Source organism: Lampris incognitus, chromosome 7 (genome assembly GCF_029633865.1).
Source record: "Lampris incognitus isolate fLamInc1 chromosome 7, fLamInc1.hap2, whole genome shotgun sequence".
Lineage (NCBI taxonomy): Eukaryota > Metazoa > Chordata > Actinopteri > Lampriformes > Lampridae > Lampris > Lampris incognitus.
Genome location: NC_079217.1, coordinates 7,894,095 through 7,906,806, shown reverse-complemented (window position 1 = coordinate 7,906,806; position 12,712 = coordinate 7,894,095). Strand labels below are relative to the sequence as shown.

The 12,712-nt window shown below is 48.7% G+C and overlaps 1 protein-coding gene across 1 annotated transcript in view; it reads right to left on the bottom strand.

The window, feature by feature from the left end:
- Positions 1 to 8,022, bottom strand: part of jam3a (junctional adhesion molecule 3a) — a 17,843-nt gene extending 9,821 nt beyond the window's left edge. The window contains exon 1 of the mRNA XM_056283716.1: positions 7,912 to 8,022. Coding sequence (XP_056139691.1) covers positions 7,912 to 8,020 — 109 coding nt within the window. The 5' untranslated portion in view covers positions 8,021 to 8,022. The remainder of the gene's footprint in view (positions 1 to 7,911) is intronic.
- Positions 8,023 to 12,712: the final 4,690 nt, after the last annotated feature.

Sequence of the window (12,712 nt, the reverse complement as noted above, 5' to 3'; positions counted from 1 at the left end):
TTAGTTAGTATCACTGATAGCAGGGTGGGTCTGCTTGTCTGCCAAAATGGGGGAGGTATGGGCATCCGGGTGGCGTGGCGGTCTATTCTGTTGCCTACCAACACGGGGATCGCCGGTTCGAATCCCCGTGTTACCTCCAACTTGGTCGGGCATCCCTACAGACACGATTCGCTGTGTCTGCGGGTGGAAAGCCGGATGTGGGTGTGTGTCCTCGTCGCTGCAGTAGCGCCTCCTCTGGTCGGTCAGGGCACCTGTTCAGGGGGTAGGGGGAACTGGGGACAGCGTGATCCTCCCACGCGCTACATCCCCCTGGCAAAACTCCTCACTGTCAGGGGAAAAGAAGCAGCTGGCGACTCCACATGTGTCGGAGGAGGCATGTGGTAGTCTGCAGCCCTCCCCGGGTCGGCAGAGGGGGTGGAGCAGCGACTAGGATGGCTCGGAAGAGTGGGGTAATTGACCGGGTACAACTGGAGAGAAAAAGGGGGGGGGAATCAAAACAAAAAGAAAATGGGGGAGGTAATCACCACGACTTTCAAAATAAACACGATTCAATGAACAATTCCAAACACATCAGGCGTCGCAGAACCACCAGAACCACCAGAACCACCAGTACACCTTAATACACCACATTTATCCAGTCAGCCGTCCTTGATTTACCCCTGAGCTTTAACACGACTTTAGACACAGGCCTACTTATTCGAAGTTATCAGCTCATCGCCAGACTCCTTGTAGCAATAAGTGTTATTTGTTAAATGCCACAACACCCAGGGGGTCAGTGTGGACACTGTGGAATACTACACGTACCGGGGGGTGTATAAAGACAATAAACTGGACTGGGCTAAGAACACCGATGCCCTCTCTAAGAAGGGACAGAGCCGTCTCTACTTTTTGAGGAGGCTGAGGTCCTTCAGCATCTGCCAGACGATGCTCAGGATGTGGTGTGAGTCTGTGGTGGCCGGTGCTCTCCTGTGGATGCAAACAGGCTCAATAAACTGATCCGCGAGGCTGGTGACGTTGTGGGGGTGGAACTGGATTCTCTGGTGGCGGTTTCTGACAGGAGGACGCCGTTGCAATTATGTGCCATCATGGACAATGTCCCCCACCCTCTCCGTGACGTGCTGGTTGGGCACAGGAGCCCTTTTAGTAACAGACTCATTCTGCTGAAAAGCACCACAGAGCGCCACAGGAGGTCATTCCTGCCTGTGGCCGTCAAACTTTACAACTCCTCCCTCAGGGTGTCGGACACTCGGAGTTAATGGTCATTGGACCGGCCCTTCCACTTGTGTTACCCTGTCGGGTTTTGTTGGTGCTGTCTGTTGTGTGCTGCGGTAGTGCAGTATAGATAGGGTGTTGTGTACACCATACTTGCTGATATATTTTGTTCTTATTTCTAGTTCTTGTTTTATCTTTTGTTCCTGCTGCTCCTTCGCATCGAAAGGAGCCAGTTGAGGTGGAGTTGAGGTGGTTCGGGTATCCGATTAGGATGCCTCCTGGGCGCCTTCCTTTGAAGGTTTTCCGGGCACGGCCAACTGGCAGGAGACCCTGGTGTAGACCCAGAACTCGCTGGCGGGACTACATGTCCAATCTGGCCTGGGAACGCCTTGGGATCCCCCAGGAGGAGCTGGAGGGCATTGCTGAGGAGAGGGACGTCTGGAGTGCCCTACTTAGTTCGCTGCCACCGCGACCCGACCCCGGCGAAGCGGCTGAAGATGAGACGAGATCTTTTCTTTCTATTTGTTTCTGTCTTTCTTGTTTCTATTTGTTTCTATTTTCCTGTTAGTTTTTTCTGACTAGAGCTCGAGTGTCTGTAATAGAACCCAATTTCCCCTCGGGGATGGAGAAAGTGTTCTGATTCTGATTCTGATTAATGGCAAGACGCGTCATTAAACTGTCAGAGTGGATGGCTAAAATGAGGAAGCAAGTGGTAAACAAGTGCTTTGGGAGTCGACAGGCTTTGGCTATTAAGCTCCCTAATGTGCACACATTTCGGCCGTGCTTCGGGATTTAGATTGTTTTCCAAAATCTCAGAACAAACGCCCGCGCACAACTCCTGCCAAATCTCTTTATACGATCCACCATGTCGCCATGTCGCCGGCGTGATGACACAAAACACTTCCAAATGGAATAATTGCCGCGTAGACGAGCCCCTGCAAGCAGACATGCTGAGTAATGAGAGAGCTCCCTCTCTCTTTGAGGGGGCGACACGAAGGCGTCCACACGAGATGAGGAATCGACAATGACACGCGGTGGCGGCGGCCGTCCTGGTGGTTTGGCTCTTGATGTGCACACATCAGGTCGGCTCAGGCCCAGATGCAACATCCATCCGTCCATCATCTGAACCACTTATCCTGCTCACAGGGTCGTGGGGATGCTGGAGCCTATCCCAGCAGTCATTGGGCAGCAGGCGGGGAGACACCCTGGACAGACTGCCAGGCCATCGCACAGGGCCGACATCCACACACGTTCACACCTAGGGACAATTTAGCACGGCCGATTCACCTGACCTACATGTCTTTGGACTGTGGGAGGAAACCGGAGCCCCCGGAGGAAACCCACGCAGACACGGGGAGAACATGCAAACTCCACACAGAGGACGACTCAAGACGACCCCTGAGGTTGGACTACCCCGGGGCTCGAACCCAGGACCTTCTTGCTGTGAGGCGGCCGTGCTAACCACTGCGCCACCGTGCCGCCCCAAATGCAACGTCTTGCTATCGAATTTGGTTTTCGTCGTGCAGCTTCTCCTCTCTCTTGACCTTTCCTTTTCTGTCACTCTCCATTTCCCTTTCAAATGATGGTGAAGTGGAAATTTTTTTATATATATTTCAAAGAAAGGGCAGGGACAATACGAATAAGCCTCAAACACTCTCTTAGGGTTTGTTAAAAACACTTAGTGATAGTAATGACACTTAACTTGGATCACAAGTCGCAGGCCTATGTTCATGCAAGCGTGCAGCGTTACCCATTAACGCCGACCTCTGGGGTAATTCAAGTCGCATTGTTATCACATAAATGACTGAGACGGGGGGGGGGGGGGGGCGAAGGAAATGAGCAAGTAGCGGCGGCTGGATGGTCCGGAGGGTGAAGAAAACACGGGCCCTGTTTCTAGCATCCAGTCATATGAGCACAGCTGCAGAGATGATGAGATGTGACTTCGAGGTCTCCGCTTCCGTCTCTCTTGCTGACTTTCCCACCCTGTACATCAAGAGCTATTTTTACCCCCGGAGTGACTGGACATCCTGGGAGACACAACAGAGCTGTTTCCAACAAACGTTACTGGAGTATCAAGCAGGATTTTCAGTCTATCCGCATGAAAAACTGCTCGTCAACAGTCACTCAAATGGGGCCCTAAGTCTCCCCGAACATTTCCGAAAGTGCAGATTTAAGCCTGGTTTAGGGCTAAGCCGAGAACCTCTCTCCAACAAGCGGGTGTAAACAAACAACACAGTGTTCTTCAGAAAAGATGGCCCGTGTATAAATCAGTCAAAGGCAGTATAGTCAATTAAACTTGCCCCAAGCATGTTGCAAAGGAACGCGTCAAAAAACAACAACACATGCACGCAAACACACAGACGGCGCTAAAAGCGACGACATCCTCTCTGACAGACCTAAACTATAACATAAATCAGGGGAGTGGAATGAGCAAATCTAACTTGAGAGGAATAAATTCTGTATTGTCCATGTAGGTTAGTGACTGGGGACGAATACATCCATCCTGAAAGTAAGGATGCAGGACTTCATTATGACAGGGTGCTCAGAAACTAGGCTATTTAAAGCTTGAATATTGTTTCATTGAGAGAATAGAATAGGTCTTTACAGAATAGAGTAGATCTTTATAGAATAGAATAGATCTTTATAGACTAGAAGAGAAGAGAATGGAATAGAATAGAATAGATCTTTGTAGAATAGAATAGATCTTTATTGTCCACCAGGGTGGAAATTTGTCTTCGGCTCACCAAACAAGAACCCGCGACGTAAAGACAGACAAGCAGTTAGTAAAAACACACAGACAAAGTCGCATTACATATCAAAAATAGTTCACGTCAACGTCTGCGGCTTAAATCTCGTCAGTCACGTTGCAGAGTTAAGAATCCTGACGGCACATGGGATGAAGGACTTCTGATCTGTGGTATGGCCTTACTGCACTTAATCAGAATTTATATCCTCGTGTCTGTATTATTATGATGCACCATTATTGTATAACTGTGTCTATTTTGGACCTGTTCCTGGTCACCGGCCACCCCATGTAAATGTCTCATCTCTGTCTCGGCCTACATAATGAAGTAAACTGTGGGCCGTGGGAAACTGTGGTCAATCAAGTAGACAATGGCTAGCTAATTGTTAATATGTGCGTAGAATAAAAGCATCCACACACAGACAATGGCGACTCTCGGATGGAACAATGTAGGCTAAAGAAGAGCGAGTCCGTTATATTATGAAAATAATCACAATGCTGGTTGGAGAGCCTACACGAGCTGCTTTTTTAATCCCGGTGCCATTGTAATGCATAGACAAAGTAGGTCTATTGCCTGTTCTAGCACAGACGCTGTCGTAAATAGCCACATTCCTGCAATCCTCTTACGCACTAAATATGAAAACAACTGCCCATCCCCATCCCCATCCTCATCCCCACTCCAAAGTTGTTGATCCAGTGCATCTAAAAAAAGATTTTTTTCCCAGACATTCCACAGCCATTGCACAAAAAAAAGCTAAAGACAGAGCGAGCCATTATAACATGGGGTAACGAACTTATTGCGTAGACCACTGACCATAGGGACGGCACACTGCAATGGCCATTGTGACAAAGATTACATGAACAGATGATGTAATGTGAGAAAGGAAGCTTATATTCACTGCTACTCCAGCATATGTAAAATATTTAAGCTACTATGAGCTTAGCATTAATGAACATACAGAGAGGGAGATACACAGATGAGCCAAAACATTATGACCACCCGCCTAATAGGCTGTTGGTCCTCCGTGTGCCCCCCACACAGCGCCGACCCACTGAGGCATGGACTCTACAAGACCCTTGAAGCTGTCCTGTGGTATCTGGCACCACAACACTGGCAGCAGATCCTTCAAGTCCTGTCCGTTGTGAGGTGGAGCCGCTGTGGATCGGACTTGTCAGTCAAGTACGCCTCACAGAAGCTCAATCGGATTGAGATGTGGAGCATTTGGGGGCCGGGGAAACACCTTCAACACTTCATCATGTTCCTCAAACCATCCCTGAACAATGTGGGTAGTGTGACAGGGCGTGTTATCCTGCTGAAAGAGGCCACTGCCATCAGGGAATACCATTGCTATGAAGGGGTGTACCTGGTCTGCATTGATGTTTCGGTAGGTGGTATGTGTCAAATTGATGTCCACATGAATGGCTGGACCCACGGTTTCCCAGCACAGCATTGTCCAGAGCGTCACACTACCTCCACCGGTTTGTCGTCTTCCCACCGTGCATCCTGGTGCCATCACGTCCCCAGGTAAATGGCGCACATGTACATGGCAATCCATATAATCTAAAAGTAAACAGGATTCATCAGACCAGGCGACCTTCTTCCACTGCTCCAAGGTCCAGTTCCAACACTCGTGTGCCCATTGTAGGTGCTTTCGACGGTGGACAGGGGTCCTCGTGGTCACTCTGACCGGTCTGTGGCCCCATACGCAGCAGGGTGTGATGCACTGTGTGTTGTGACACATTCCTCCTGTAACCATAATTAAAATTCTCTGTGACTTGTGCCACAGCAGACCTTCTGTAGGTTCGGACCAGATGGGATAGTCTTCATCGCCCTCGCACAGTGATGACTCTGCCGCTGGTTTGTGGTTTATCCCTCCTCGGACCACTGTCGGTAGGCACTCACCACTGCTGACCGGGAGCACCCACAAGCCTTCCCGTTTCAGAGATGCTCTGACCCAGTCGTCTGGCCATAACAAATGGTCCCTTGTCAAAGTCGCTCAGGTCTTTACTCCTGCCCATTTCTCCTGCATCCAACACATTGACTCTGAGAACTGATTGTTTGCTCGCCATCTAATCTACCCAGACCTTGACACGTGCCCTTGTTTGGAGATGATCCACGTTATTCAGTTCACATGTGAGTGGTCATAATGTTTTGGCTCATCAGCGTATGGTCCCTGCAGGTTGCACACAGTATTTCCAACACGTCCTCCATCCAGAAGCATTTCAGCAGAGAGAAAGGTAACAGAACTATTCACTGTGCTTATATTTTGACCAATTTTGAATTCTTAAGGGAAACTTACATAGTTTTACAGATATGTACAGATGTCAAGACTTTGAACAAGGGATCCTCCTGTGTCTCACAACAGCCGTCCCGTTTCACAGATGTGTGACGGTAAATAACATTTACCCAGTAAGCAGTATTTGTAAAGTTGGCGGAATTTTACATCGCATGTTAAAAACCAAAAGAGGGGGAAATGACCTTTAAAAAAAGGAAGTTCTGCTCTCCCAGCTTTGGCCTTTATAACTCAAATAATCTGGTAACAAAATTAATTCCTCTGACAGCAAAATCCAGATGTTCAGCAGCAATGTGGCTGAACGTGACGACGTTGTTGCTGACTTTAAAGGAGAGTAATACAGCTAACTAATGGTCCCCGGACCGTGGAAAACACTTGACATTTCCAAACTGGCCTCGGCCTGACTTGGGCCACAAAAACCCTCCTTGAAAGTCCAATAAACGCATGTACGTTTGACCAGCTGCACGGGATTCGACCCGAATGTGGAAATGGGGGGGGGGGCGACTTCAGTTTGGCAAGTTCACCCTGAAGGACACGGGCCGTATCACACACCACCCACACACCGGTGGGTGGGCCCCGGGTGTTTAATACAAAGTCACAAAACACCAGGCGCTGACAGCCCCTGACAGGCCACTTCTCCGTCCACAGCCGTCCTCCGCCAGACAACCTGCGGACATCACCAGGCGATCCACCACCAGACTTCAATGCACACCTATTCCATCCGGTCTGCCTCGTGCGGAGGGGGCCAGATTCAAACGGTGAAACCCCATTTCCACTCCCAGTTTTCGAACCAAGGGCAATGTCTCCAACCGCATTACCTACCTCGCTCTATTAACTCATTCTGACAGAAAGATCTAGTCTTTCTGATCTTCTATTCATGGGCTCATTAATATTTATGGCACATGTAAGGCAAGACTTACCCCCACTCCTCCTCCAATATGCTGTATTTTTATTCTAGAAATCGCTTTGGACTTTCTTTTCTTTTTTTATAGCAGGTGGAAATGAAACACACCAGCTTTTCTTTCTTCTTCTTCTTCTTTTTTTTATTGCAGGTGGAAATGAAACACACCAGCTTTTCTTCTTCTTCTTCTTTTTTTACAGAGAGCTGTGATTAAAAGGCAGCAAGTAGTAAATAGCCCCAGTAGGTTTGAGGCTATTTACCACGCGGTTTGTGAAGGGATCGCTTAAGAATCGCTGCCTGTTACATTGTAGCGAATTCGGGGGGACGACTCGTCCGCGCGCGTTACAATGTATCGCAACACGTTCCACCGTCGTTTTAAGGCAACAAACAAGAAAGAAAAGAAAGTGCAATCATGCCACACACAATTGGTACAGGCAAAACATGCAGCGTACTACATCACCACCACCACCATCACCACCACCCTGCTGTGACTCCAACCACGGCGTTTTAGCCAGCGGCACCGTGCAGCCTCCAACTACCCGGGAACACGCCGCGAATAAACGGCGGTTCGAACCCTCCACCTAACCTCCACCTCCACCTCCATCCGCTCACTTCTACGGCAGCGTCCGGTGCGGCGCCGACCAGCCTCGTCCGCCACCCCCCCAACACGTCGCCTTAATCTAACGGCAGCTGCTCGTAGTAAAGCCACAAAGGCTTCGCAAGGGGGGGGGGGGAGGTAGGTGAAACGGATAATAACTTACAGATGCTCCAGCAAAGCACGCCGAAAGCCGCCAGCCGCGCGATCGCCATCTTGTGCAGCCTGGGATTTATCGGTGATACTCTCACACACGCGCGCGGGCCGAGCTGCATCACTCTCGGCACCCCTGAGAGGTATGAGGTCGCGAGGACCAGGCGGGTGGATGTTGCCATCGAGCAGTTTCCATAGCTACAAGGGCATCGGGGGGCGGAAGAAGGGGTTCCGATACCGGAAATGCCAATACTCCTCTCTATAATCTATTATATATATATATATATATATATATATATATATATATATATATATATATATATATATATATATATATATATATATATATAAAAGTGTAGTATTTATTCGTTCGTTCATTCTGTTATCATCATCGTGACAATATGAGCGACGTCCGCAATTCAACGACAGAAATATCTACTCATTTACATCATTGCGCCGCTCACATTTTGATTGTGATGTTGCCACTAAATGGAATAAAAGTTTTGGAGAGAAAACATATAAGCCCATTTTCAGACTCTGCTGTAGCGCACAAAAAAAAAGATCTCTCGGCGTGCTTGGTGACAAACGATAACGGGATGGTACAAATAATTTGGAAGCGTGACCCAACCCCGATTACTTTCATTCTCACGTGCAAAGCTATAGTACTACTGTCGTAGATATTATTTATAAGCTCTGAGTCTTATTCATTTCCTCTTTTTTCTTTTTTTTAGATAGAAAGCTGGCTGTGTTTCTCCAAGGCACCAGCAGATGGCAGTATAAGCTCAAATATCAGTTGTTCAAATTCCACGCTCGCGACCTGCCTGGCGTGCTGACGCATCAACCATTGTCATAAGGTGCACATATACAACCCCTTTCCTGTGGTTCTTGTTGAAGAAGATCTTAATTGTGTTAATGTAGACGAGCGTGCGTGTGCGTGCGTGTGCGAGCGGCCCACTGAAATGCTGTGAACTAAGAAGATCCAGCCATCCATTATCCGAAACCGCTTAATCGGCTCTCGGCGTCGCGGGGCTGCTGGAGCCTACCCCAGCAGTCACTGGGCGGCAGGCGGGGGAGACACCCTGGACAGGCCAACACACACGCACACGCACTGTAGTACGGCCGATTCACCTGACCCACATGTCTTTGGACTGTGGGAGGAAACCGGAGCACCCGGAGGAAACCCACGCAGACACGGGGAGAACATGCAAACTCCACACAGAAGACGACCCAGGAGGTTGAACTACCCCGGGGCTCGAACCCAGGGCCTTCTTGCTGTGAGGCGACCTCGCTAACCACTGCGCCACCCTAAGAAGATCCAATCATGCTTATGATCATGCACCTTAATGGTGTTGGTTGTGTTGCTAGGCGATCGTTTCTCAACTGGAACGGCCCCTATAGATGCCTCTGGGGGTATTCCATAGGAATTCTGAAGGTTTCAGTAGCTCAGGGCTGCCACGCCTCCAGGAACAAGTATCCTCGTTCGTATATTTTATTGGCGAATAGACTATCAAGACCCTGCAAATTCTATTTCCATTAACGTCGCGCATCCACCTGCAGGAGAAAAAGAAAATGCCTAATTTAATTTGAGGAAATACTCTGGTCACTCGTGGCTGATTATATATGCAGTGATTCTCAGGCACAGCCACATTAGTCTCAGCATTGCATTATATAACGCGCTCACTGAGTCACATCAGAGGTATGGCTTATTGGGCCATCCATGCCATAACAAGGCGGCGACAGTGCTCCTGCCTGCACAGCTGGCTTAAACTGCACATGTTTTACATTACATGCATCATTTATTATGTCAAGGACAGTGGTATTGTTTCAGAATGAATATAGATGGCTGTTGCACCAGTTGAGCCAATTTAAAAGCATATCGCTGAAACAGGTTGCAAGGAGAATTAGCAGGTAATATACTTCAAGACAAAAGAGCAGTCATTTTTCCAGATCGTTTTTTATTCAAAGATCATTTTTGCTGTTCCCGTGAAGGTACATCTCACTCGTGTTCATAGCTCTGGTTAACTTTTTTGGTACCTATTTTGTTGAATGAATAGTTGGGATGTCTACTTTGAGCGATAAGACAGACGTCAGACGTCTGTACCTCTCTCTGCACCCTGGTGTGTGAGTCAGTTATAACACTCTGAATGAAGCCTGTCCTCTCGCGTCACTTCCTCTCTGGTGTCAACTCTTACACTTGTTTCCCCCCCCCCCCCATATTATTGGACAGCATGGTGGCCCAGTGCTTAGCACTGTTGCCTCACAGCAAGAAGGTCCTGGGCCCGAACCCCAGGCCGTCCCCGGTCCTTTCTGTGAGAAGTGTGCATGTTGTCTTCGTGGGTTTCCTCCCCCCGTCAAACAGACATGCATGTTAGTGTAACCAGTTATTTTCTTGCCCGGTGCGGGATTCGATACGACGCGTACTGCGCCACAAGGCGACATCACTAACCGCTCGGCTAAAGGGACAGACCCGTTGGCTAGGGGCTAACGTGTCTTATTAGTAGTTTACATTAGGATTAATACGCCTGTCTGTGTCTATGGGGTGCCGAATGTTAACAAATTGGGTGAGGGTCATAATTTGGCTCACTTTCCTCCTCACATTTAGCACATCTTCCTCTCATTTGAGACAGGAAATGTGGACGCCGAGTGTCCGCCCCACGCCCCACCACTGACCGTGGATCAGTAGGTGAGACGAGGTGAAAGGACTCAAACATGGCCGGTACTCTTCAGTCAGGAGAGATGGAGCGGGCGGTTATGGCAGGTGTGCGGGCTGCACTTCCAGGTGCAGTTCCACCGGTACCTTCCACACCCTCCAGCAGAACGGTGCTGTAACCGGTTACTTTCTTGCCCGGTGCGGGATTCGAGACGGGGTGTACTGCACCACAAGGCGACGTCACTAACCGCTCGGCTAAAGGGTCAGACCCGTTAGCTAGGGGCTAACGTGTCTTATTAGTAGTTTACAGTCGTCACCCTCTCCCGGAAGCGCGCCCTCGCGCTTTGTTATTCCCGCGCTCCGAAGAGACTTCTGAGGATCTGCACACTTCCGGGTCCCGCCGCTGCCGCTAATGTAGCCGGTTATTTTCTTGCCCGGTGCGGGATTCTATACGAGGTGTACTGCACCACAAGGCGACGTCACTAACCGCTCGGCTTAAGGGTCAGACCCGTTAGCTAGGGGCTAACGTGTCTTATTAGTAGTTTACAGTCGTCACCCTCTCCCGGAAGCGCGCCCTCGCGCTTTGTTATTCCCGCGCTCCGAAGAGACTTCTGAGGATCTGCACACTTCCGGGTCCCACCGCTGCCGCCAATGTAACCGGTTATTTTCTTGCCCGGTGCGGGCTTCGATACGGGGTGTACTGCACCACAAGGCGACGCCGCTAACCGCTCTGCTAAAGGGTCAGACTCGTTAGCTAGGGGACTAACGTGTCTTATTAGTAGTTTACAGTACGTTAAGTAGTTTTAATTTAAACTTAGAGCATTCTGGAGGGCGTCACTGCTAGCTAACCTAACCAGCTAGCTACCGGCTACCGTTTGTCAGTGTGACTCGAATGCTAGCTAGGGTTTTGTGATCCACTGTAAGGCCTTTCTGAAGCTATGTTTCAGGAAGTTAGCCATAATCTAGTTAGCGGTTGTCGGTAACACAACTGATCACTATATGAAGCCTATGCTGTTGTTGATACGGGAATAACTTTCCCGGATAGCTAACGTTAGCTCGGTCGCTCCCAACATTAAGTTGAGGACCGGGGGATTTGCCGCCATATCTGACATTAAAATGTGGGCTCTCGTTGCAGGTCTCCACACCACAGGGTAACCCACAGGCACTTCCAGCAGTGCCTAAGGGCACTTCCAGCTTTGCCGCCACATTACATCACTGAGATCAGTAAGTGAAGTGGTGATATATATATATATATATATATATATATATATAGTTAGATAACATGTTACCCCAAGTTAACTGAGAAGCTCATAAAAGGAAACCCATCCAGTGTATCCAGCTAGCTTATTGACTAACCATGTCAAGTTCTATTAGCCATTCAGAAGGCAGGTTTCAGAGGAAGAGTTACTGTTCTACGTCTTGATACATCTCCTTTTATTATATACATCATATTGTGTGTTGGTTGTGTTACTAAACCATAATTGCATATTAGTCCAACCCCTTGTCTTTCCCAGCTTGTCCATTGTTGCTTGTCAAATCCCATGGTGTCACTGTAGTTTTTTTCCGGGGCAAGGTTAGGATCGTAAACTGCTCCCTTACCCGTGAGGTCTGGCAGTGGGCCTTCAACGGTGCAATGATATTGTGATCAGCCAGATTTTTGAGGTATTTTTTGATATGCGAACAGCTCCGACACACAGCTCTAACACAGCACTACAGGTGAAAACCTCCGACACACACAGCTCACCCACACACACACACACACCCACACACACCGCCAGTGCCTCGGTGCCTCAAGATCCACCAAAATCAAATCCATTGGATATCAGATAGCCTTTTTCTCTCTCCGTACTTGGAAAACAATGAAAATGCACATGACATGACCTCCGCTTCTGGCCTACAGCATCACCGTAGACAGCGCTAGCATGCAGCATCGTAAAACCTCTTCTTTACAAACTGACCACACCAAGTCAAAGCAATTCATGAGCAAAGAATAGAAATAATGATAAACTCAACCTTCACATGCAGAATATGCCGTGAGCAAAGTTGCAATACAATCATATGCAAAATATGCCAAACCTTACACCATAATATTGAGTATAGTAGGCCAAAGTTACGTGAGCAAAGTGTGGTATTAACCAGCTACGAAGAGCCATCACAATATGTG